We start from the raw sequence: 27,776 nt of genomic DNA, 5'->3' as shown, positions 1-27,776 counted from the left end.
TCAATATTAAGTACCAGCTTGTTGTGGTTTTAAAGCATTAGCTAAAAAATCACTAGAAAACTTACTCATTTCTTGCTGTGAGATATGGATTAGAACAAGAGCAAAACAATCTTAAAACTTAAAGGGAATAAAGAAAGTTTATTAACAAAACTACAAGAATAAGAAATCAGAATAAAACTTCCAGAAACCCTTTTATCCCCACCACCCAACCATTCCCTTGTTTAATTGACAACATAGAGACAAAAACCTGGTGGTTAAAACAGTCCCTGCTTTCCTATGGTCTCTTCATCAGTCATAGTAGAGAAAAAGAAGTTCTCTTTTGTCAGTCTATGGAGTTTTTCACAAGAAAACCATTTTCTCATGGCCTTCTATTTCTCTGATGCCAGCTGTCTGGAAGCCATCAGTTCTCTCCTCCCATTTCTCACCACTCTGAGGTGTGTTCATGCGCCATGTGTTCAAGGGGTGTCATTTTAAGGATGAGTTATTCAAAGGCAAAAGTTCCCTTCATCTGTCTATGTGAGCCTCCCTGGAGTTTTCTCTTTTTCTCTTATGGGCCACAAATCTTCAACAACTCTCACTTCCCCTTTTCTGTTCCAGCATCTCATAGGATCACAACTACTTCACCATTTACTCAGCTTTATCAATTAATTACTTTTGCTCAGATCCACACTTTCAAATACTCCATTCCTCCACAAAATACTCTTTCATTAATCAAAGGAGTTTTTTTCAGAACATTATTGTCCATCTGCATAGCTTTGACAGAAGAATATTTCAGTTTATTAAGGCATCTCCTTATTTCTCTCCCCCATCTGAAGCTTAATTCCTTTCTTCACTGTCTTTCATAGTTCATGTTGTCTCTTTACCTGTTGATCATTCTCTCTTGCCTTCTTCCTGGAAAAAGGATTAAATCTGCAAGTCTCATCTGGGTGGAAAAAGGATTAAAATCTTGCTCAAGCCGCAGGTGTTCATGGTGGCGGGTTTCAGCTCAGCGGTGCTTAGAGCTTAACAAGTCTGAATGCTATTATTGCTTCTCTGTCATGAAAAGAAATAGTAAGTTGCATCGAGCCAAAAGATGTAGTATCTCAACAGAAAGTCCTGGCAATTAATGTTTTTTCTAGCTATGTCATAAATCTTTCCAAGTAGTCAAAATTTGGTAATTTGATATGTGACACTGATTTTCTTATCATTGTAGCTTCTTAGTCAAAATGTCACAGTACATCATGTGAGATGTCTTAAAAATATATGTTATATTACCAGAAATGTATAAGCTCAGAAGATGACACTGACCTAGTTTGACAGGAGTTATTTTCTATTATGTTTACTGGTGATAATTATATTACCCCCTACATTTGTATGAATCTATTCCAGGATCAGCTGCTCCATAACTTTGCTCAAGGCCAATGCCAGGATGAAAAAACAGTAAGTACTTTGGTAATTTTATTTAGATTTCTGAAACTGTTTGAAGGGATAAGAAAAAAAAAAAAAGTTTTATTTGCCCTCAAGTACTTAGGGCTTCGTCAGCTCTTTAAAGTATTACTATCAAGTTATCAAAGGATATGTTAAGCAAACAAAGAATTAATGAAGAGATTGTGCTGGGCAAGTGACTGGCAAGAATAGAATAGAATAGAATAGAATAGAATAGAATAGAATAGAATAGAATAGAATAGGAAATAGAATAGGAAATAGAATGGAATGGAATGGAATGGAATGGAATGGAATGGAATGGAATGGAATAGAATAGAATAGAATAGAATAGAATAGAATAGAATAGAATAGAATAGAATAATAGAATTTTTTTTGTTGGAAGGGACGTACAACAATCATCTAATCCAATTCCAGCCACTTCAGGGCTGACCAGAGGTCAAAGCCTGTTATTAAGGCTATTTTCTAAATAACTGCTAAACACTGACAGGCTTGGGACACCAACCACCTCTTTAGGAAGACTGTTCCAGTAGTTTATCAACCACTCAGTAAAGAAATGCTTGCTAATGTCCAATCTGAACCTCCCCAGCACAGCTTTAAACCATTCCCCTCTGTCCTATCACTAAACACCAGGAAGAAGAACTCAGCACATCCCTCTCCACTTCCTCTCCTCAGGAAGCTGCAGAGGGCAATGAAATCACCCCTTTGGCTCCTTTTCTCCAAACTAGACAAACCCAAAGTCCCCAGCTCCTCCCAGGGCATGCCCTCCAGCCCTGTCACCAGCTTTGTCATCCTCCTCTGGATGCATTCAAGGACTTTCCCTGTTACATTGCAATCTTTGTTTTCCACAACAAGTATTGATTACTCTCATTAAAAGAAAAGCAAGAGTTGGGTTATCTTTTATACTCTAACTTTCTAACTCTCATCAGATTCCTGCATGATGTAGATAATGCCATTTTAGTTAAGAAATAGTAAAGGCAAAGGTTGAGAGTTTCCAAAGAATGCTGGTATTTGCAGAAGGAGATTTCTAGCATAGTCTTTCAGATTAAAACCATCTGACAATGGTATTTCCCACTTCACATTATAGGTAGATATGAGTTTTTTCCTACAAAGGTATTTGGCAGTCTGTAACAGATGCAAACTTGCATTCTGTGTGCTGTCTTATCTGGTAGAATAAAGAAAAATACTGATCTGTATGCAGTCATTTATTCACTTCCAAGACATTTGACAGCTGGAGAAAGATAATGCTACTTCCAACTGTTATTTTAGCTCCTTCTTTGCCTACTCAATGCTTTCTAACTGGATTACTATCATTCTTTCTTGGATGCCAAGCAATAACTCTTTTGTCTTCAAGTTTCCTTGATACCACCTTTTCAAATATATATTCATAATCAGCTCATGAGTATTGCCTTTATTAATTTCCTCAGCTTGCACCTCTGGTACAATGTAATGGTTTTGTTTTCCTTCACATTCCTTAGTGCCTTTGTTACCATGTGCTATTAATAAATTAATTTTGTGATTAAAAAAACAACTCCCTTTTTTCTCATTTGTACTAGCCATTTTTCCTTCTTGTACTGGACTCCTGGATTGTCTAGTCATTTTATCTGGTACTTCTGAGTTCCTTTGTGAGGAAGTCAGTCCAACTCTTGATATCCCTCCCCTTGCTGTCTCCAGGGAATTGCTGTGTGTATTAATTCTCTTTATCCGATATTCTGCAGTGGGAACTGTGTAACTTACAGAACAATAACATGCACTGATTTTTAAGGGGTCCTGTCAAATTAAATTCTGTCAGAAAAACTACCAATGCTCTCCCTGTGGCAAAAGAAGAAATAGTTTTCCCTAAGTACCATACAGTAACACCTTTAAATAGGTCTCTTCTCACTTGTCCAAGAGCCCACATCTTTTTACACCATCTCTGCATGACCTGAAAAATGACAAGTGATCACAAAAAACTGCGGATAAGAGAAAGGGCTCCTGAAAATGACTTCTAAAGAAAAGCAGGAGCATGGTAAATGGTTCAGCAACACAAATGTGATGTTTCATTCACAGTTCAAAATTGTAGAATAGGGCAGCTGGATGATATTAATATCTATTGATGCCAGAAGTTAATTAGTTTTTGCCAAACAAAACCAAAAGATATTCTGTGTAGCAAAGCCATACCAAACTTTGTATTTCTTTTTCAACTCTGCTAATTTTTTGAAGAGCATATGGTAATGTCTTAGATTCTTACTTCATAGTTTCCAGTTTTCTTCAACTCAGCTCATGCAATTACTTTAAAATGTATGAGTTTTGGGAGGGAGTGGAGTGGCCTTATGTACTTCAACGGATGAATCACCACTAGATGCTTATTCACATGGGCCTGGTTGAAGAGAATTGTACATCAAATATGTGCAAATTAAAAGAGAACATCAGATAAACTATGACTGTGGTATTACAATGTTGGAAAATTCAGAAACTTGAACCAACTGTTTGTAAGAGGAGAACAATTTGGGAATGGCTAAGTATGGCATTTATTTTCTTAATTATTTACTGTCTGTGCTGCTGTGGTGGTTTAAGTTCCAGTCAGCAGACAGCAGCAAAGAACAGAGTGTATGATTTAAAGACTATTTCCTAAATTGTGGAATCACAGAATGGTTTGGATTTGAAGTGACCTTAAAGACCATCTAGTTCCAGCCCTCTTGTCATGGGCAGGGACACCTTCCACTAGAACAAAGCCCATTCAACATGGCCTTCAACACTTCCAGCGATAGGGCACTCACAGCTTCTCCAGACAACTTGTTCCAGTGCTGACCATCGTCCCAGTAAAGAGTTTCTTCCTTATATCTAATCTAAATCTACCCTCTTTAAATTTAAAGCCACTTCCCCTTGTCCTATCTCTACCTGCCCTTGTAAAAAGCTCTCCAGCTCTCTTGTAGCCCCTTTGGGTACTGGAAGGTGCTGTAAGATCTCCCTGGTGGCTTCTTCAGGCTGAACAACCTCAGCTCTCTCAGCCTGTCTTCTTAGGAGAGATGCTCCAGTCCTCTCATCAGCCCCTCTGACTGCATTGAAATCCTCCTTCCCCTCCTATGTAATGGGTCTTCTCCCTTCAGTCTGCAGAGTCATGAAGTGGTTCTGCAAGGGCACCTTAACCTGCTCTTGATGCCTGTCCTTGCCCTAGCAAGCATCCATTCTTCTGCATGATTGACCCCTCCCTCCTGTTTGTGCTGCCAGGGAGGTTTTGGCTGCTTGTCTGTGGGGCTGTGTGTCCACCGCAGACTTGGAACCAGCTATCTAACTCCTGCTCAGCCTCCCTGATGTTTTACAGGTCTGCTGCCTTTCCCTGTCCCAGGAGAATGCTCAAGGCCCTACTCACAGACTGAGGTCCACCCTGCTGCCTCTCCCCTCAGCATCTCTGTGTGGGCATTGCTCAGTGCTGGGATAGATGAGGCAGACCCTTTGGGGTGACCCCTGCCATATCTCCTGGCCCCACTCACGCCCCATCAGCCACTCTTTGTGAGTTGCCAGCTCCTGCAACTCACAGCTCCTGCCAGATCCCTCTCAGGGATCCCCTGGGGTTTCCTTGGCTCAGGAAATCCCCTGTCTATGCCAAGATCCCCTGCTCCACTGCAGAACATGCCTGCCCCAGAGCTGCTCAGCTCAGGGAGTCTGTGAAACATCACATTTTCATGCATGTTTGGTTGACAGCGCCAAGTCTGGTTCATCCACGTGAAAGGACTGAGTTAAAAATTTGAAGAGCTACCCTGGTGGAATGGCTATGGAAAGGCTGGAGGCTGGCAGCTCATAATAGTTGTTCATAATAGTATCTCTGGTTGTACTGCTTGTTTTCAGCATGAGCAGCCTTCCTTGCTGTGCCTCGCAGGCCTGGGACTTGTAACCATGCCCTGCCTTCATTAAACAGCTGGATATGAACTCCAGCCTGGCGAACATTTTGTGCTGATGGTAGCTTAAATATTTGGTAGCTCTTATATTATATATGTATTATTTCAATATATTATATATATTATAATATTATATATATAATATTTCAAAATCTCTTCACTCTGTTGTGAATCAGTGAGGTACACATTTCTAAGTCCCTTATGCCATGTATTTCCCAGGTAATTGGATGAGGATGAGGGAGGCTTTAAGCACAGCATGTTCTGGCAGCAGCCCACACTGCCACTATAGGAAGGCCTTGTTAACACTGATAGGTTTTAGTGGGATCACTCTGGGGGCACTGCTACTCTGCAGCATGCAGGTTCCCCATGACTCTCTGTACTCCATAGATCGACCAACACACACTTTTGAGAGTTTTCTCCTATAAGCACTAGTTTTAAATATGTAAACAGAATCTGTTAGGACTGGTAATCTAATGCAAAGAGTACAGGACTTAGATTCCATATTTCACTCGAATTGTTTCTTCTGAAGAAGAGAGTGTAGGAATGTTTCAATTTTTGGAGGGTTTAGGACTGCAAAAATGGAGTGTTTGATGTGGTACCTGAGGGGCAGCCAAAAAATTTCATTTGCAGTGTTAATTTAAGCCTCTGATTTATACTTTTTTTTCACAGCCAGCAGTCTCTGCCCTGAGCTTTGCTCCCACAGATGAATCTGAATGCAACACGGGGAGAAAATACCACATGCACAAAATGGTAACAGCATAGAAATAACTAGCTGGGGAAGATATGATTCAGACCTGTGAGAAGTAAACTCAGGAATTTAAAGGTTAGGGTCCCACTTAAATAACCAATATGCCTTTGAGACCTGACCACACACACAACAGCCATCACATTTAACTTCCTACTTTGCCTAAGAGCTATCTGAGCTACCGTCTACTTTGAGAAAGCATAAATAAGTTTTTCATATATCTCCTTGTCCTGGTTTTGACCAGGACAATTAATTTTTGCAGTAGCTGATGGGACATAGCTGTGGATGTGCCTAAGAGTTTATTCCTTGCTGATTTATGTAATTTCCCGGGGTGGAGAAGGACAGGGCAAGGAAGGGATGGGACAGAGAAAAGCAGGACAAGACTCTCTCTTCTTTCAGAGGAGATGGGTGTTCCTTGCTGGTTGGGAAGAGTGTGCTGGAAGGAGCAGTGGGGTGGCACCATCTGTGGTTACATTGCATCATGCCGGACTCGGTGAGCATTTTGCACATAAATCCCTCTCTTTTGCACATACCTGTTATTGATGTTGTTGGTGTTACCACTCCTTCTTCTTATCTCTGCTGTTCCAGTAAATTGTTTTTATTTTAACCCATAACCTCTACCTTTTATATCGCACTGGACAGGGTAGAGGTGTTTCTCCACAGCAGGGTGGAGAAGGAGTGCTTCTTCTGAACCATGACACTCCTCAACAACAGTACTGTTTTAGAAACCACCAGACTGGAGAATGAAGTATGTTGTTTGTGCAAGTTTCTCGTACTTCTCAGCAAGGCAATTAACATTCATGATTCTTCGTATGCATCAACCTGAAGGAAAGAGTCAGCTCAAGGAGGAAGAGCAGCCTTAAATTTCACCCTGGGAAGGGTGCAGTAACCAAATGTTATGGCTGAATCTGTGTTGACAGCACCTGTTTACTGAACACTAGCTCTTGACATTTCAGTGATTTGCAACATATAAAATATTTAAGAAGGGCATTCGATTAGCCCAGAGTAGAGACTGGAACTGTGTAAACAGATTCTCAAGCAGGACATGTAAACAAGGAGTAAAGTTTCTGTGCACACTTGCTCCAGTGAAAAGCATCTTGAGGAAAAAAACCCAACAAACTGGAGCAGGACCAAACCATTCAGCCTATCCTTTTTTATCCTTCCCCTTTTTTTTTAAAAATTTTTAACTCTGGGTAAAAGGCTACAGTGCTAAGCCCCTACATGGTTTAGACCCTGAAATCTGGTTTCTCTGGCACTGCCAAACAGTTACAGAAACTTAGAGGTTTTGTGTATAAATAAAATGTGAGCTGCTAATGACAGGTGTAACCTCCTTAAACTGTTGTGAAACGAGTAAGAAACACTGCTAAAACTGAAGTGCCTGGAAGAGCCTTCAAGAGCACTTGTGATGCAAGTAGGTTGCTTTTCCATTAATATTTAAGCATCTTTTTAGGACAAGGACCATAATATTGATTCATACAAAACTGAAAATGGCAGTTCACCTATGAATACTGCCTGAGGTTTTTAGTATTTTTCATGTGCAGCTGAATTTGATCAGCATTTCCCAGAGATTTTAGGGATGCATGGATCATCTGTGAGAGAACTGAATTTTTTCCAAAAATAGTATTGCCTTGGAGAGCTCTTTATTTGCAGAATTTTCTTAAAAAACAGAAGAAATTTATTCCCTTGATTAGATTTCTTAGCATATTTTTTAACCTGGTTTAAATTAAGCTGTTATTTTTGACAAGTTTGACATAAAATAATGTCTGGCAATTTTGGAAAAAGTGGTTATTTAAATAACCACAATAAAGAAAAATCCCTAACCAAATCCCTTCTTATTCTGAAAATATCTCCATAACAGTTCAATTATGAAACCTCTAACCACTTTGTACTTCATTTCCTCCTTGAATCAATCTTCTGTCTGGTTTATTTCAGTTAGAGCTACCTACCCTCAGGCAGTCATAATTCTGTTCCATTATTTCTTTATTATGATTATTTTCTTACTTTAAGCAATGAGAAAGATGCAATTTTGCTCAAACTCAACCTATCAAACACTATTTTTTTACCTCTATCACACTCCCTCTTAGCTTATGAATTGCTTTGGAAATTATCACTTCAAAAGTTTTCTTTACATTGAATTTTAATGTTAGAAAATGCAATTTGTTCTTTAAAATAATCATTAAACACAGCTTTTTGATTAAGCCAATGGGACCAATGAATAATATTGTCATTTAAATACCAGACAGAGCAATCTGTACTCTCACAAGATAACATACATGTCTCTATCAGGAATGGCAAACATAATTAGTTCCCATGAGCACACAGAAATATATTCCTATCCTGGTAATATCTTTAATGATACTATCCATGAATTACTCATTTTAAATGGTTTTAATCAAGGCCTGAACAATTTAATGTAGTAGACAATATTATAGAAACATTTCTTATACAATTCCATAGATATGAAAATAAATAAACTTAAAAGACAACTATTAGGACTGAAGCAATATATGAAGTGAGCAGCTCAAGACTGTAAAATTATAATTTGGGTAATCTCAGTATATATATTGGTCCTTGCCCTCCCACCCTCCCAACCCTGAAAGTGATGAACTTCAGCAATAACTAATAATCTTAGTCCATCATTATATGTCTACTCTATCCTTGAATGGATTTCTACAGAGCCCCATAATAATTCAGATTTTTAGGAAACAAAAATGGTGAGTTGGAGGCCAGGAGAGCTGGGATTGTTCCTTACTATAGACAGTAAGGCAGTCCAGGATCTGGAGCTTCTTATCTTCCCACTTTCTAATCTGCAGCATTTCTAATGTTGTAAAAGACTTGAGTAACTGAGGAAAACCAACTATAAATCTATATCTAAAACTAAATCTGACATGGTGCCTTTTCAGTTGTCAGCTGTATGTCTTTTCCCTTGGAAGTCTTTTCTTGAAAAAAACTATCATTCCCTTATCAGGTTCTGGCTGTGATTGGAAAGGGTAATTCTTTACACAGGTTCACATTATAACCAGCAGACTACAATGTTAAGAGCTGAAACCTTATTTTTTGTTCCCTGTGTTCTACAAGGGTCTTTCAGTGCAGAGCGGAATGTTTTTAATGCAGATTGCTGTGATTTTCCCTGCAGGAACCTATCAAGTCACACAAAGCTTGATGCTCTGCCAGCAGGGAATATTACATTTTCTGCAGTTCCTTCCAGATAACAGTGAATGGTAAAGAACAGAATGGTCAAAGCTTTGTGGCTGTTGCATTTAGGTTGTTTGTTCATGTAATTTCTTGATTTTCATCCAATGTTTTGCTAGATTCAATGGCCTCTATTGAATCTCTCCACTTCCTGGTTGGAAAAAAGGTTCCTCTGAATATTTTCTCTCCTTACTTTATTTGCAGACCATCCTCCAGCCCTACTGATACCTAAGCTCAGTTACTAAGATAATTTAGCACCTAATTCCAGAAGCTGAAAAAACAGATATTTTGCCATGTATTCATAAATGTGTTGTTTACAGAGGAGTATTGGTGAGAACTGAGAGTCTTGGACTCCCTTCCAGGCTCTGAATAGCAATGTAATCTTTTTACCAAGCTCAATATATTCTGCCTCTCTCCAAAACCTTTTCTTGTTCACAGCTCCAACTTTCTAGCTGTTTGTGCAAATGGCTCCAGCACTGGCTCACCAGCTCCTTATCCTATTCCCAACCCACTCATTCCTGTTTCCCTGCTTACCTATGTCCCAGACTTTCCTACACTGCATAGCTTGATTTCCTATGACAGAAGTTTTCTTATCCAGCCTGCCACAAGCTCCTCTTTTTCATTTTTCTCCTTTCATGACCTGCTTGCCTGGCCCTGGAAATTAGTGTCCTTGTCCAGCCGGTCCCAGCCCCTGATCCGAGCTTCCAGTTTCTCATCACTTCCCAGCTCTGTCTTCTCTTGAAAATTTTTAAGATTATTTAAGATTTTATATGATTTATAGTATTATTTTATATGATTTATATTATTGAGATTATTATATTATTTTATTAATGAACCGTGGCCGTGAGGCAAAATCACCAAATGAGGCATGTTTTTAGGTTAATTTACTCTGGAGAAGAACATGACCTGGAAGAGAGGATTTCTTTCCTTCTGGACTTAGAGGACACTTTTACTTCTCTCCTTCAGTGTGATCTCCTGACCAGAGGGAGCCAGGACTGGGGCTACAAAGTCTTCAAACATGGAATAAGACAAGGTATTTTGCCTGGTAAACTTTTGGTCTGGACTTATTAACCCTGAGGAGCAAGCTCCTCCTTGCATGCCTTGACTCACATGGTGGCCTTACACAGCTGGAACAAGAATACTTTAAACTTAACTAGCCCTGTTCCTCAAAATTATTTATTTCAATGTAAAGCTATTTCCTCAATTCAGTATTTTTTCAAATATTTCTTGGTTTACTTATGGACTAAAATCTTTTGTAAACATAATTTCTTCCATTGCTCCTGGCCTCAGAACAAAAAGCAATAGAGCATTAAACAGACTTCTTAACTGACCAAAACTGCTTAGAATTTAGCTACTTAAATGGATGGAAAGGAGAGTGGATTGCAGTTTTATAAATGTTGGGCGGGCCTGTTTATAATTTATATTGTTGGATTATATAGTTAAAGAAAAGAGAAGCAGAGGACTAGATATCTTCTTGACACTTACCACTAAGTCAATATTTCATGGAAATGTTTCCAGGTGCTTAAGCATTTGCACTATGAGATTATATCAAGTATTAATGATGTTTGGGTGGCTGAACATGTTTGATTAATAAAGCTGCCACTTTTTATTACTAATGCTGGAAATCATCACAGATCCTGTAATGATAATGATTGAGGCTGCATTTACATGGAATTGCAGAGGGAGAAAACTGTGTTTTATCATAAAGAAAAACAGTACATGCTTAATTACACAGACACTGATAAAGAGGTTTTTCTGTCTTTTTTTTTCCCCTTTTCTTTAGGCATATTTATTGAGAGCTAAATGCAAATCTCAAAGTTTTTATATTGCGGCTAAGCAACTAAACCTTTCCTCTCCCTTTTCTTCCTTCAGTCTCCAGTTGTGCAGCTAACTCCATGTTCCCTTTTTGAAGTAAAAAAATTATATAAATACACCTGTATTAGGAAATCAGTACTCTTAAATCCTATATAATTAGAATATTCTCTTGCCTTTTTATTAAGTCATGTGAACTTTGGTAAACTAATTTTAAATATTACATACTGAGTGGCTGTTATTTTTACATCCCTCTTAGACTGATGGAAGTTACCACACTAAATTCAAGGGAAGACCAAACGTCCCATATGTTTCTTTTTGGTTTCCTGATTCTGGTGGTCCACTATAACATTCACCTAACCCATAGATCACATTCCAAGGAGGTCCCTACGAGTATTGTGAACATAGAAGACAATCTATCTGCTAAGTAATTTGCCAAACTGAATTGACAGCATGAAAAGTTAATGTCAGAAGGAAAAAAACAAAAACAAAAACAAACCAAGCTAGCCAAAACAAAGAGGAGAGCAGAAGATCTATAAAAGTTCAGGTTTTGTTTTGTTTTGTTTTTTTTCTTTTGACAGAATGTGATTAAATACCCAATGTTATTTAACTGGAGGTCTCATAATATGAAGTGGTGGGGAATAGCGAAGGAAAGGGGGGAAAATAAAGGACCCTGAAGAAAGCAAATCAATTTGAAATATTGCTACTTTTATCTACTGTCAAACTGTGAGTAATTTGAGTCAGTTCTCATCTGGCAGTAAACCCATAGTCACAGTCCCCCAGCAGAAGATGCCTAGGGACCAGTAAGGTAAATAAGACAAAGAGAAAGCCTTTCAGGATGCATCATACCACCCTGAACCTTAACTCCCCACTAGGATGTCTTCTGATGGCTTTCAGGAGAAACTTGAAAAAAGGATCACTAAAGCTAGAGCCCATTTCCAGCTTTGCTCAATACTTGCATTTACAGGCAAGTCATTTCACCTTTGCTTCTCCCTTTGTTGAACATTGCATCATCCTGTGCAAAATTTACTTTGTTCTGCTTTTGTCTTCCTTTTCCCTTTACAGCAGAACTCTACCTACTCTCTAAGGCAGAGGGAATCAGGCTTGTTGAATTTCTTTGTCCATGCCCATAAATCCTTTAGAGTTAATACAGTCCTGTAATTTTGCATTTCCTCTAGCGCAAAAGCCACTGAGCTGTTTTTCTTAGGATAAAAAAATCTCTGTGAATCTGAAATGGGCCCAAGACATTCTATGTGCTGTGGTTGATAAATCCTTACATTAACAGCTTTCTGCACTGTAGAATCAACTCAAGGTGGAGGGAGAAATGCAGAAGAGAGACAGCCTTGAGGCTGTGACTTCAAAACAGAAACAGTCTGATAGACTGCAGAGCCACTACCAGGTGAAGCTGCCACTCCCTGGGTGACACCTTTTATTTCCTGCACTGCATGCCCGTGCCATGCAGCCATAAACAACATCATTCATGCTTTGCAGTTGAAGTGTTGATAAAAATGTTTCAAGTTCCTTTGTGGCCCATGTATGACCCAAGAAAGCAGGATGGCCCAATGCAAGCTGGATGTTGCACAGGGCAGGGAATTCTGTGGAGGTGGGAGTCTAGACAGAAAGGAAGTGAAACGCCATGCTGCAATATATGGGAAGAAAACCACCAGAGCAGGAGGAAATTCAGGCAGGAAAAGGCAACATTTCTGAAGATCCATGCTGATCTTAACCTTTATTTGTTGTAGCAGATAAACAAGGGAAAGTACATTTCCATTACAAGTATGGAAAGATATCTCTGTTCCTGAGTGGGTGCAGACTATGTCTGGAGAGGCAACAGCCATCTATGTGACTAAAAAAGTGACATCTGTTATTCCTGTGGTTCTTGGTTGGTATTTTCATGTGGATGGTAGACATAAAGTGGAGCCTGTTGAGCCTGTTGCTCCTGAAATTCTGAACTAAGTTAATTTTTGACTGAAATAAGATTATTTTTGTACTTGATTCCTGCGAACTTACACAATCTCTCCAATTGTCCTTGCTTTCACAAATATCTGCTAATTATCTCTGATTCCATTTTGCTCCTTGGAACTGTAGAATTAGATTTTTATCAACAGAAATCTTAGATATTTATTGATTTATTTCTGTTGCATTACAGAACTATCTTTGCATCCTCATACAGCTCCTCATTCCAAACACTAATGTTGGCAATCGTTCAATAATAGTTTACTAATGATCTTTATTTGAAACCCTTCTCAGAGCCCCTCTTCTGCATTGCTCCAGCTCTCTGGATCTGCACGTGTGACCGTGTAGGAAAGTTGAAATACAGCTGTAATGATGTGTTGCCAGTGAGGGATATTGAATATTCCTGAGCTCTGTCAAACCCACTGCTTGTGTCCTGGTCCCTTTTGAAGGGTGACAGGAGAGATTTGAGTCAGGAGAATGTGCATGGCTCTAATGCAGCGTGACCCTTGTCAGGTGACGGTGTCACCCCTCTGGGTAGGGAAAGAATGACAATGTCTGTGCTGACAAGAAGGCACAAGAACAAGGCAGGAGAGTTGTGGCAAAAGGTTAAGGAAGGTCTTATTCAAGCATGTGTTCAAAGGATAGTAAAAGCAAACTGGCATGGGAAGAAGGACAGTAATGCAGTAGAAAAAATGGTCTTTGGGACAAAGAAGTGGGAAAGAAAAATAGAAACATGCAAAGAGGCCAGACAGTTGGGTGTGGAAAGGCAAGCTGGATTTAACATGTTTGAGTCAAATTGGCAAAAAACTGGTCATAACAGAGATTTTTGATTTTTGACATCTGAACCAGCATAGTGAGATTATAAGATGTTGCTTCTATTCACAGGGTGTTTTAGGTAGTTTTGATCCAACACCGTGAGGCATAAATTGTATTTTTGTTGAATCCCATCCCATGATAAGAATTTTAAATTGTAATTAAGAAATGTGATGGACCAGAGAACACTTAATCCCCTATTTGATTAATATAATACTTTAAGAATGACCTTGGGTATTGTCAAATGGATTTGCTATTATTTATTTGGTATCTGTTGAATACTTTCAGTAAATAATTTGTCAATACAATTATAAAAAAATTCTTTTGTGATGTATCAACCACAATGGCACTTTAACTGTGTTTTAACTGGCTTTCCTAAATAGGAGAATAAAAAAATGTCTTTCAGAACAAAGCAAAACCAAAATAACAAAAATTATAAACCCAGGTTTTAATCTGCTGAAAGATTTATGAATCAAAAGCATGAATTCAATGAAAAAAACCTTCAACAATATTATTTTCATTATCTTATTCAATTCAGCTCTGGAATTACTTATGTCCTTTTTTACTTGCAGAAATTCAAGTAGGATAATATAAGATGAAGGTGGTTTTTGAAATACATAATGCTAAAGTTACTTCATTTTCACTGCCTTTCACAGAAGCTTTCTGAAGAAAAGCTGAAAATTATAATAGCATCTCACATCTACTCTATGGGGTCAGCTTGGAGTTTACAATAAGTAGACAATAAATAAGTTTTCTGTATATTTTTTTTTTTTTTTCCTGAGCCAGTATGACTTCTAAGAAAACACTTCCAGATACCAACTATAGGGTTGTACAAGAATCTTGCAGTCAAAGAGAGATTATCTCAAGAAAATTGGGGGCTGTGGTCCTCAAAATTCTATTTGTTTTCAGAAATTCTTCATTAAGGGTTCAAAGTTTTGTTTAGAGCATTCTTCGACAAACTATTACTTCTACAATATGCAGCACTTGAAATCAGACATTTTTCTTGTCAATTTGTTAAAAACTTTGGGAAGAAGTGGAGAAAAATGGGAATTTATGTATAAATTTAGGACCTAGCAGAAAAGCTCACAAGTTACTTTATAATGCAATGCCTGATATGGAATCTGTGGGACTGAAACTGTTTCAAGATGTTTTCACAGGTTCAGTCTCAGACACAGCTACAAGAGTAAATTTTTTCCTCCAAACAACTGAGATTAAATTTCAGCAGTGCTCATATTTTATAAATGATTTTGACTATAGGATAAAGAAAGGGCACATTGGCAGTTCAGTATCAGAGGCAGATGGAAATTACCAAAACCAGAAGAAATAAAAAATACATTGTTTTCTATAATTCTTGGAGTTCTCTGGAGTTCCCCTGTCCTAAGAAGATTTATTTGCCATAAAAACATCAGATTTTGTAAAAAAAAAATAAAATAAATTGAATATAATTAAAATGCAGTTTTATTTTAAGATTTTGACAATGGAAAAACTTTGTATTATGTTTTAAGGAATCATCACTCCCTAGATGATAGGGTATTTATTAGCATCCTGCAATACTGTCCTCTGCACATCTCACCATGGATCTGATTTTTAAACATATGATGTTAGAGAATGGGATTAAGCACCATTTGCAGAGGTCTTGAAATGAATTCTGAGGCTATGGCTGAGTTTAAGGGGTTTTTGTTATCTCAGATGACATGGCTAAACCTAAAATCTTTTCATCACCCAAAATCACCCACCCGTAAGTGACAGTGCAGAATGTCGAGACCAAAACATTTTCCAGCTGCTTTCTTTGCTGTTAGAGGATGGCAAAGCTCAGCTCTGCACCCTTGCTCATGCTGCCTGAGGGTGATGGAGGGAGCTGTCACCAGCCCAGTATTGACAGTACTCCACAAGGATGCGCTTCATTGCAAAGGGAATGGTCTCACCACATGATACAGTTTCCCTGCCTCACTGTTTCTGGGGACTTCAAGCACTAAAGACAGACCAAGTTTGTTCCTTAAAAGTTTTTGATGATGCCTGTCCCATGAGCAGAGACATTCTGGAGACAGCTTGAGTTAAAGAAAACATCAGTTAATTCCACGAGTGTTAGCCAGTGGTGACCTGAAATTCAGAGTTTGCTGAGGGGCACTATGGAAATCTATTCAAGGGCTTGTTCTTTTTCACACATGATGCTCAGGATGTGACCTTAGAAATAACTCTATTTAAATAAGAAAAAGCAGCAACAAGATTTTTTTTTTTCCTCGTTTGAATGTGGTTCTTTCTTTATCTATTGTGTTAATACAGGCAACATTTTCCACGTTTTCTTCCTGTTGAATGAAGCATTTAGAAAAGCAAGCAGACATGTTCCCTCTCAGTGGAGGAGCAGTAGAATAAGGATGAAATAGAGAGTTTGGAATGGGAGTGTGCAAATTTGTATTACTAAAACAGACATTTTAATCAAAGTTTTATTTTAATAGACATATATTTAACAGTTTGGGGTTTTTTTCTTGAATGTATCCTTATTAAAAAAAATAACTAGACAGAGAAAAACTCAAACCAAAATAGACCAGGACACTTCCTAAAACTATAATGTGCGTGCTTTGCTTCATTTTTGCTTAAAGATTTGTGTTATTTTTTCATGTCCAACTACAGTAGGAAGGTGAATGAGAGTTTAAATTCCTTTAACCTCTGAGACCTTTATGCATTTTATAGGAAACTGCATTCAGTGAACAATGAAATAGGTGCAAATTCTTATTTCCCTTCAATCTGCTTTGCAATTCTATGATTCTTGTACTTCATTACTCTAAGACAATTTCTGTTTTGAATCAATATTACTGAAGGAATAATTTGGCACTCTGTTTATAGCATTGTATTATATCATACTGAAGCTACAGATATGATGAGCAGAAAGAGCTTCAGATTCTTTTTTCACTCTTAACTGTTCCTACCTATAATAAGTTTGCAATTAACTGTGATACTCACTTGAATTAGAATGTGGGTGGTGGATCTGTACTTCTCAGATGAAAATCTGTATATTACACTTACCTAAAAATAAACTGTCCTTCTCTGATACAGCACCATGCCCTGTTTTGTTTGGGGGTGGGGAGGGGAAGCTGGAGCAGGGTCCCAGGTCCAAGGTCCAAGACAGACTTGAAAGGTTTGTACAACCTAAAGGGAACCTACTGCAGTGCAGACACTTAAAAATACTAGAATAAGAGTGGCTGTGGATTGTTTCTGGTAAAGAAAAAGAATATGTTCTAAATGTCTTGCATTGGGGAGCAACATACAGATGTTCAGAATAGCTAAATGTAGTCTTTAAAACATCAGTCTTTATGGATCATGTCAGAATGCAAAGTTTTAACTTTCCTCTCTACTGAGGATAAATACAAGTTTGTAATTTCTGAGAAAGTCCAAAAGGTTTTGAAGGAAAGCTTGACAAGGAAATACCCCGTGATCATGTAGAATTATCTTTTATAAGGATATTGCCTACTATTATAGTTCATCCCTGCTTTATAGAACAACATCTAAAACACTAAATAGATTCACTTACAAGGCTCATTCAAGAAGGCAGTGTATTTTAGAGCATTTATCTTTTCAGAAGCACAAGGACATTGGCAGTTCTTAGTACAAATCACTTGAGAATTTTGAGATCCTTGCCCTAATGCCACCTTCCTGTACTCTTGGGATTATGCATTTCCCTGCAGTGGACCTCTGATCCACACCTTCAGTTTGTCTCAAGCTGACTATAATTAACTTTTTCTGATGTAATGAGCAAATTTTGGTGTCTTCTGTCAAAATTGTTTTGTAAACACTGCAATGCCTCGTAACTGCTGCCAGGTGAGAGTTTTGCTGCTGCCAAATGGCCCCACACAAGTACCAAGGATTCACCTCTGGTTTTCTATGGGATGCTGTGGCAATCCTTGTCATGGCAGGCTTCTTTACATTTCTGGAATGCTTTCAGGTTGTTACCACTTCAGCTGTTTTTGCTGTAGGGTTTGAAAACTTTCTGAAGGCTTATTCTTGTACTGGTCCATTTCCTTAGCTAACTGGTGGCATAGCTCATATGTGCCAGACTTTCTGGCAGATAAAGGTACAATGAGTATTGACTTCAGTAGACAGTGGATGAATCCAGCATCAGACAACTAATCATAGAAGAGATTTTGGTTCTTGCCAGTGTAACTATGAAGCAGAAGGTGTTGACTGAAATGGAGCTGTTATGATGAACAAGACCCGAATGTTGTGATTATTAGCTGAAGAAGAAAGGGTCCTGGAGGAAAGAGCTTCCACAACCCCATGAAAGAAATCTGGAAACATGACCCTGATGTGAAGGAGTAGACTAAATTTAGAGAGACCTTGTTAGCAAGTAACTAGTCTGTGCTGCAATTTTTGTTAGCTTATGGGAAATTAAAATCTAAAAAGATACTTATCACCTTTCTGCAGCATGTGAATAGTTCTTCTACACTCTCTGTGTCTTAAAATTATCATTAATACTGTAGATTCAGAAGTGAATAAATATAAAAAATAAAAAATAAAAAATAAAAAATAAAAAATAAAAAATAAAAAATAAAAAATAAAAAATAAAAAATAAAAAATAAAAAATAAAAAATAAAAATATAAATAAATATAAAATATCCTCTGCAATACTGTGAGTTTTAAATTAAGTACCATTTCTGCTTCTGAAAGACATTTAGATAACATTTTAGTGACAGTGTGACCCTGGACAAAGGCCAAACCTTCACAGTTTGCATTAATATAAAGCTTTTGATTTAGCCAGCCATAAATCACCAATACAGAGATGTGATGACAGAGAAGTAGGAATAAAAGCCAGAGGTGCTGGAACAGCAAGTAGAGAAGGTAGTTCTCAGCTGAATAAATGCAAATTTATTCAGCTGAGAATTGATTTATTAAAAGTTCTTATGTAATAATTCCACCCCCATCACAGTGATATTAATAACAGAAATTGTATCATCAATCTGCATTGCAGGTCAAGATATGTTTCACAATTTGAGTCAAAATATTCTGTCTACATTGTGCACCTAATTAGAAATAAACTTATGGCTTCTATTCTGTTTTGTATTTTGTGTATTAAAGAGACTTGTAAAGCCATTCTGACTGCAGTCATGGTGTCTTTTCCCTAGAAATAGGTCCCTCTCTCCCTACTGCTTTAGTATTGTACAAATGGCAGTGTGGCTTCTTATTTGGCAATGTCTGGCCACACAATTATCCTCACAAATCAAACTTTGCCATGACTGCAGAGAGCAGCAAGTGAGGGAGCTGGAAATCTCAGAAAAAAATCCTGAAAGCTATCAGCCTACCTCAGTGTCATCTAAGCTGGGAAGGAAAAATGGGGATGAGAAGTGGCTGCTATCAGGAAGGCCTCTGTTGCTATGTAGAATTCACAACTCTGTTCTTTAGAAATAAGGAACCAAAATCTTTTTCCTAGCAAAACATGGAATCAGTTCCAGTCTTTTGTGTTTTACCTTTTGATCTCTGGTAAAAGCACCAGGACATGTGAGACCAAAGTCCCTATGTCTCAAGTGAGTGACTTGGCTAGCCTTTGTGCTAAATTCTGTAGGGGGTTTACTTAGTTCTTCATAAAGAACTATGAAATATCCATTGCTATTAAACATCCAGTCTCTCTTTCAAGCTCAGAGGGGAGCTCAGGCTAAAATCCCAAGGTCTGACTTATTGTTACTGGAGAACAGAGTCATCCTTGTTGTCTACCTGTCCTGGTGAACTATCCTAGAACGGAAATTTATGTAGCTCCAGCAGAAGGGAGCAGTAGATCAAAGCTCCATGTACAGAGAGAAGCAACAAATATAGCATTGTCACTCAATGGGTGAATGAGGACACTAATTACCAAACCTTAAAGTCAGACACATACAAAACACTCAAAAATGTGGAACTATCAGATAAAAACATCAGCTGAAGGGAAAACATAATGGAAAAAAGACTGTGGTTTTTTTCCATATGGTATGGAAGTCTTTTAAAAAAGACAACTTGAGGTCTTTTAACAAGGACAACTGGATATCTTTTTAGGGAAAAATTGCTTCCTACTGAAATTTTCCCTTCAGTAAAAATGCAGGTGAAGACTTGCCCCGAAGTCTTTTACGATTTCTTGTTCTTCTTTTGCCTTTGCTACTAAGTAAAACTACTTTGTATTATTTCTTATCTCTCACCATTTGCTGCAGTAAGGACCTGTACAAAGGACATGAAACACTTGTCTCTGCAAGGCAAAGCATAAGAATGAAACTAGTTTTTTATGCATTTCTGCTGAACTTACAAAGTATAGAGAGGAGTAATAAGTCTGTCTACTGCTCATATTCTAGTTACTTTCTGTACTATTTGTAAAAATAAGAGGGAGGTGTTTTTAGATTTTACTTATCCCACTCATATTATTAAGCTGAGTATTCTCTAGTTTCCAGTGATTAAAGAATTACTCACATTAAATATACAGTTTCAGGCTTCTACATTTCAGGATCTGATCCCAGGCCAGCACCAGGGAAAAGTTCCATTAACTTCAGCAGGCTATTGATGCAGCTATAAATCACTCTCTTCAGAAAATGTCTTACTGTGAGTTTTATGAAAGAGTTTCTTTTTGAAAGAGTATCAAGATGGACAAGTATTGGATTTTCAGGCCAATATGAAAGTTTTTATTCCCATGAATGTCTGTCACACTTGGAAGCAACATAAGAAAATGCTTTAATAGACTAGAAGTACTATTAGTAATGATCTGTTTATTTATTTATTTATTACATTTCTAATCTGAGTAGCTAATGAGAAAGTTATCAGACTATTATATGAATTACTGATAAAAATAAAAATTAAATCTTCTCATAGAAAAACATCAAAATCTTCAAAATATTCATGCTGATCAATTGCTGTTTGACATGAGAATTAATATCTTTTAAAAGTCAATACTCTTGATTTCTCTGCTAAAAAGGGATTTGGTTTATTCCAAATACTGTACCAGAGATAAAAACTCTGTCAACAAAAAAGATTATTGCTAAATCTTTTTGTAACCAGGCTAATTTTCTGTTGGTATTTACTGTCAGAAAGTAAGTCCTGTGATATTCCATCGTTCCAAGACTTCTGCCAAGGCAAAAGACTTGTGGTATTATTCTGTTCCTCTGAAAGTGGCCAAAGAATGAGAGTCAGGTCAAATCCAGGTGTATATTTGGTGTAATATATAATATTATATATCACACACAAAGTAATCTTAAATTGTATGAACATTCTGGATTTTACAGAGTTATTGGAGTCCTTTTCCCTCCACTCCCAAGGAGGGTGGTGTAGAAGAACATCCACATCCTGGCCATGGCCACTGCAAAAAATTAACCCTGTCCTGTCTGGAACCAGGAGAGTGTCATACCGGTGATGAAAGAGGCAAAGATCCTGCAATGCCATTTAAGTGAAAATAGACACTATTTTAAAATGGTGCATTGTATTTATATATGTACATATATATATATACAGATGTATTTATGTACAGATATATATATAAGAACAGTCTCCACCTGTCTGCTTCAGGATGCAATCTAGTTAAAGACAGTCTGTGCAACACAGTAAGCTGAGGCAGGGTCTTCTTGATCCCAATGAATTCAGCATTTGATGAAAAAAAAGGATGGAGCCCAGTATACAGTTGGTGCTCTGTGCTGCAAGAACACATTTGACTTGATGAGGACTCTCCTAATGGAATTGTCATTCCTATAAAAACATGTCTGTCCCTTCCCTCCTCTGCCAACAGCTATATATGTACATATGTATACATACAAATATACATATATATATGTAGAGATTTGCATTTTGTTGAAAGACAAGTTTGCTTTATTCTGTTCTGTAGTAGTTTTGTACTTGTCATTTACTGAGTATTCTGCAACAGAATATGTACTTTAGTTTTTAAGCAAATTAAAATAAGATCTGAGATTAAAATAAGATTCAAGAGCTACAGGGCTTTTTTATTTTTCTAACAGTGTGAAAAAATAAATGGTTTTAAAAGCATAGATAGACTTTCTGCGGGAGATGTAGACAGAAAAGTGCAAGCAATACTACAGCTCACACCATGAGCTTTAATTGTAGAGTCCTTCATGATTCTCTTGTGGGTTTTTCTTGGTCTTGGTTTTTGTTCCCCTCCTATGCCCCACCCCACCACTCCCTTCAAGTGTATTTAAATGTATGGGACTCAGAAACCTGAAATTTACTACAAACACAAACAGAGTGATTTCAAAGATTACATTTTTCTCTCTCCCCTTGTCCTAGTCACTTTTTGTTGACTGACTTGCAGTTTTAAAATTTGTGCAATTTTTCCCTGCATGCAGTTTGTCCTTTCTTTTCACAGGTGGCCTTCTCCTTTAATTATCTTTGTTAGCCTTATTTGACATTGTAGCAAGAGAAGTGCTCTTGTTACAGTATCTGAGTACCTTGGCAGATGGCAACAGGGGAATTTTTCAGTATTTCTGAATTAATTTCTCTCCTGAAGTGAGAACTTTCTTAGGGTTCCAGATAAAAGTTCATGATCATACTACCAGCACATGATTTCTGCTGTTTATTTCATGCAATCACCATTTTCAAGAGGTTTTGGGTTTTTTTTGTTTTGGTTTTCTTTTCTTTTCTTTTTCTTTTTTTTTTTTTTTTTTTTTTTTTTTTGTGTGTGTGTATGTGTTTGTATCTTAGCATATTTTTTTTTTAAAAATATCCTCAGGAGAAAACTGTACACTTCTTCCAGGTGGCAATGAAGACTTTATTTGGCTGCCAGATAATTGTAAAGAAAGAGCAAAGTACATCACGGTGTCAATAATTTAAGCCACTGCTGGTTCAGTGCAAAAGATGACATTTCTCATATTGGTTATATTTCTGAAATACATTCTGTGACACCTGGCTCCTTACTCATGTACCTCTGAAATTGTCATAGATTAACATAAAGGTTATTTAAATGTCTGAAAAGGGTTTGGAAAGACTGAAAAAAAAAATCAAAAAGCAGAACACTGCTGAGTCTTAAATCTAATAATTCTGTCATGAAAATGACTACAAAGAAAGGACTTCATGCAAATGAAGAACAGCAGCAAGTTGCTGTGTTTTCTGTGTGACCTCACTTCATTTTACTCAGAACGTTGTTGAAGAGAAGCTAAAAAGAGATCCCTAAGCTGGAAATAGGAAGGCAGCACTGCAGCATCTCTCACATTATAGAGATGTAATTTAGTGAGAAGTAATAGTGTCCTAAACAAGCAGAAAGGTGTAAGTCAGAAGCAAAAAAGAAGTTAGGGTTTTGAATCCATCTCTTGTTAGTGCAGGACTGGTCCCTGCAGTAGATTTTCTCATGCTATACCTAGTCTGCTTTGAAATGCCCTCTGTAAAATAGTAGTTTCCATAATTCCCCCTTGAGGAAGAGATGATATTTACTACCTTTTGCTGCTGGTGTCCAGCCTGCTTCCCTTTTCCTAACTCCAACTTATTAGTCAGGATGATCCCCTGTGCAGCACTGAACAATGTTATTCTTCCTTTCTGTCCTGAGTCTGCAAAGGGGTGCTGGCTGCAGGGGCCATTGTGTGTTTGCACATGGCTCAGAGGAGCCCCAGACACACCAGAGCGTGGGGTGGGAACTGCTCTCTCTGGGAAGCAGCATAAATTCAAGGTGTGTCCTACACCCATGGTGTCCTGGGGGCAGTCTCCCTTCCCAGGCAGCTTGAGTGTAAAGGTACCACAGATCTTCCATGTCAGAAGCTGGCATCTCTTTCTTGACCACCTGCAGCCCCCCGTGGCATGGCTGAGAAGGAGATGTAACACCTGTAAGGAGCAGCTGCCACCTCCCTTTGTCACAGATTGTCCGAACAGTAGGAAACAGCAGCTTTGTAGGTTCCCTAATTCTCAAACTCCTTGGCTACCTCAGTAAATAGGCATCTTCCAGAGTACAGGTGCCTCTTTATCCTATTTGTTCACATCTATTTAGACACAGCAGGTAGTTACAGAATTATCTCAAATTTTGTCAGAGACATATTGTGTTTCGTCCTGCCCCCTCCCCTCTATTTTGGGACTCCTTACATGACAACATGGGACATACTCAAGGTTTTCCAATGTACATGCTTTTTCTCAAGTCCTGGCCCTGGTTTGCTCTTGATAGTAAAAATTGTTGACATTCAGTAAATCTGGACTTTGAAATTACCTTAAACTAGAGTAAAAAATATAGTCATAGTCTATTTTCTGAAAACTCAGGTCCATGTGCAAACTCAAGGATTTATTTTTCACGTCTCTCATTTGTTTGTTGACACCTTTCTTAGATATCTGGTGAAATGCACAACTCATATTTCTATCTCCAGGTGACAACCTGACACATACATTTTACATTGTTTCTTCCAAGTTAGCTTCCACAATCTCCTGATAGGGTTTTTTGGTATGGGTTTGTAATTATTTTTTTTTATTTTTTATTTTTTTTAGTATTTGAATAAGCTTTAATTTGTCAGCTTTCTGTCACTGTGATACCTCTAGGAGAATAGAAATATCATGTGGTTCCAGTAACTTGAATTATACTGCTGTTGGATTTTGCACTCACAAACATGGGTAAGCAGAAACATCAATAGCAATTATACAAAAAATATTATACAAAAAATATTGTGCCAACACACTCATCTTAATAAGAACTGGGCACATGCTAAAAAGAACCTAGGAAATAGATTTTTCTTTGCTCCACATTATCCATTCACTTGTTTAAACAAGACCTCTATAAATATGGTTTTGTCCTGGAAGAGTTAAATAGATTTGTTTATCAATACACTGACATTAGATTAATAATAACTTGGTAATTTTTTTTTTTTTTCATGGGATCATAGAATGGTTTGGGTTGGAAGGGAACCCTGAGGATCATCTAGTTCCAACCTCCCTGTTTTCTTGGAGAAGGCTGAACACTTGCCTGCCCATGGGAAGCAGTGAATTAATTTTGTGTTTTGCTTTGCCTGGGTGAATAGCTTTTTCTTTCCCTATTAAACCATCTTTATCTTAACCCATGAGTTTCCTTGCTTTTATTCTTCCAATTCTCTCCCCCATCCCTCCAGGGAAAGTGAGTGAGTGGCTGCATGTGGTTAAGCTGCCAGCTGGGGTTAAATCACAGATTTAGATACTTCAACGGTTTAGTATTTTGTACCTGATTAAATATTGGGGAAATTTGCATTCCTGAGTAACTTGCAAATTAAAAGGCTTTGTATCCATAACAAAAGACAACTTTCACATGTGTGCTCTTTGTAACATTTTGTTCTGCTAAACCACCAACTCAAAACATTCACTAAAGCTTTAGTGACTTTTCATTACAAAAATTGCTATCCAGTTCTAAGAATTCATTGCTGATGTTAGTGAGTGGGCCAGGACTGAACAGCATTAGTTCCATAGACTTATAATTTTTTTTTTTTATCATTAACATTATTCAGTGTTTTGAAAATAATAACTTCACTTTGCTTACCTCGTGAACAAAAAAAATTAGATTTTTTTCTAGAATTCACCACCTGTTAAGCAGAAGGTTGCTTCTAGCAGATACCCCCAGAAGCTGTGAGACTTACGAAATCATGGTAATCATGGAGCTTACTGCAGTCATGTATCAAGTTTAGACACGGTGTTACCACAGTTTATCCAGTTCTAATAATGTATTCCATTTAATTTTTTTTTATTTACTTTCTCTATATTACTGTATTATAAGAAACAGCAAGATTTCTGAAGAGATAGAATAGGCATCATTAGATTTTAATTGCAATCAATTGGCAAGATCACTAAGCAAAGGCATTTATCAGCTGAGAGAGTGCCTTTGAAATACTAAGAAAAATATTAAGCTGTTGTCTGAATGATTAAGAACAGAAAGTGTCTAATTTCACTAACCTACCATTGTGCTCAAAATTTTTGACTTATGGTGAAGACAGATTTAATGCAGGAGTGGCGTAGTAAATGAGGAATGAGAATCATACAGTAACTTCGAGTCTATAACAAACCACCATATTGAGCAAACATTTATTCCTCAATTTGTGAAGTCACCAGAAGAGTAGAGATTATCAAAAATTAAGATAAAGTCAGTATTTTTGAAGTTTGAACTTTACAGGTTCTCATATGAACATTGGAACATATTAAAATCAATTTGCACTTGAATGAAAGCAAATCAAGGATAAATATTTTTAATTAATTTGAATTCCAGAAAAAACACTACCATTTGTATCATTCTTACCTGCAGAGGTTTTCACAATTTCTGAAGTATTTCTAAGACCCATAAAGTCAAACTGATAGAGTCGCCAAGATTTCTGATCAGCAGCCTCCACTGAATTTTTCCTCCATCTGTAAATCATTTCCTCTTTAGGATAGCCATCTAGAAATTAATATATATATATATACACACATGAATATTTTGCATTTCCTAAAAAAAAATGTTCTTCAAAATATTATCAGTTCACTGTTTCAGTGCTATTTGGGACCACCTAAATTTCTGATCTGATGCTTTGTCAGTGAGTTAAGTGGCATCATTCAGGCACAGTTGTATGGCACACAAAAACAGTCTGAATACTGGCAAATCTGTGATTTTTCTTAATCATTGTTTTTTAACAATAGAAAATATGTGATTGGTTCTATCAGAAGCAGATCTCTCCAGAGGTGCAGTTGACTGGAGGAACTGGAAGAAGCACACAGAAGAATGCTGCTTTACATAAGCTCTGAAGAAGCTATGCAAACCAATAGAATGCAAAAAATGCCAAGTCTCTCATAAGAAATGAACGATTGAAAAAGACACGTTGTTTTAAAAGTTGCTATAGTTCTAATGGGGGGTGCTGCTGCACTTCTGAAATAAACATAACACAGTGCAAAAGAAAGCAAAATTTTAATTAGCATGGGAATTTTAAAGTGATTATGTTACCATATTTGTTTGAAGTCTGGGGTAGTTAATGAGGCATCATCTGATCTCTACTGCTGAAATAGCTTCTGAAAGTCTTTATCTCTTTAGCACTCAGTGGTCATAATTTATTCTTATGCCAAATTTTAATTTCCTTTTTGTTAGAGAATGGCATTTTCCAATAGATGTCCCACAAATCTTCAACCAGTCCAAGCCATAATAATAAACCATCTAGAAAACAACAGCCCACCCATGCTAGTTAAAATTAGATTGTTCTCTAATGCATCATACAATCAATTTTTATTCATCTCATTAATATAATAGCTGTAGATTACAAGGCAAATTAAAAGCCTAACAACAACAATAGATGGTTAATGTAATTCTCACATCTGAAATTTCTTTTTCCCCGTTGAAAACTGATGCATTTTTATATTTGCATTGCAAAACAACTTCTTTGGTCATGGTGCTATTTCCTTGATGTCTTCCTCCTATGAGTGTCTTTAATCTTGTTTAAGGTTCCACCCTGCCAGGGTACTGCTGTAAGGTGTGCATGGCCTCATTTATCCCTCCCACTAAAACAGCAAGAAAAGCACCCACAAATCCCTTTGTTCTAACCTAAAAAATTACTAAAATATCACTATGTGTTAATTCAGAATGTCACACTCGTACATTTTCCATCAATGTAAATAAAAAAAATAACCCGTGAAGGACCCAGAGTAACAAACACTGTACTCTGTGAGAACTCTTGCAGCCAAGCAGATTTCACTGCCAATTCTGCTCTGCAAGTCTGTGAGATTGACCTAAAGGTTAATTTTTTTTGGCTGGCAGATTATGTCAGAGGATGCAGCAATACAGTGAAAGAAGTCAAGCTTTGCAGAGCCTCCAAGCCATTGCCATGAATGATCTGAAATCTTCTTGAGTCTGGCTCCTGTTTGACTGAGCCCTCTGATCACATTTCTTCTTCTTCCAAGTAACAAAAAATAAGATGAGGAAATGGCCTCAGGTTGCACCAGGGTGGGGGGGTGGTGGTGTTAGATTGAATGTTAGGGAATATTCAAAGGGATGGAGTCCCTTTTCTCAGATAAATTTCACTATAACCGTTGTAAGTAAAAGTGTTTCAAGTATCTTC

General features: G+C 37.4%; 1 protein-coding gene across 4 annotated transcripts in view; it reads right to left on the bottom strand.

The window, feature by feature from the left end:
- The window catches only part of GABRG3 (gamma-aminobutyric acid type A receptor subunit gamma3), a 290,524-nt gene that overhangs the window by 24,369 nt on the left and 238,379 nt on the right, over positions 1-27,776 (bottom strand). For all 4 annotated transcript variants that reach the window (XM_086880630.1, XM_086880631.1, XM_023947311.2 and 1 more), the window contains one exon: positions 25,994-26,131. In XM_086880630.1, the coding sequence (XP_086736756.1) occupies positions 25,994-26,131 (138 nt within the window). The remainder of the gene's footprint in view (positions 1-25,993; positions 26,132-27,776) is intronic.

The sequence above is a fragment of the Cyanistes caeruleus genome, chromosome 3 (assembly GCF_971803275.1).
Source record: "Cyanistes caeruleus chromosome 3, bCyaCae1.hap1.1, whole genome shotgun sequence".
Lineage (NCBI taxonomy): Eukaryota > Metazoa > Chordata > Aves > Passeriformes > Paridae > Cyanistes > Cyanistes caeruleus.
This window is presented reverse-complemented; position numbering and strand designations above follow the sequence as displayed.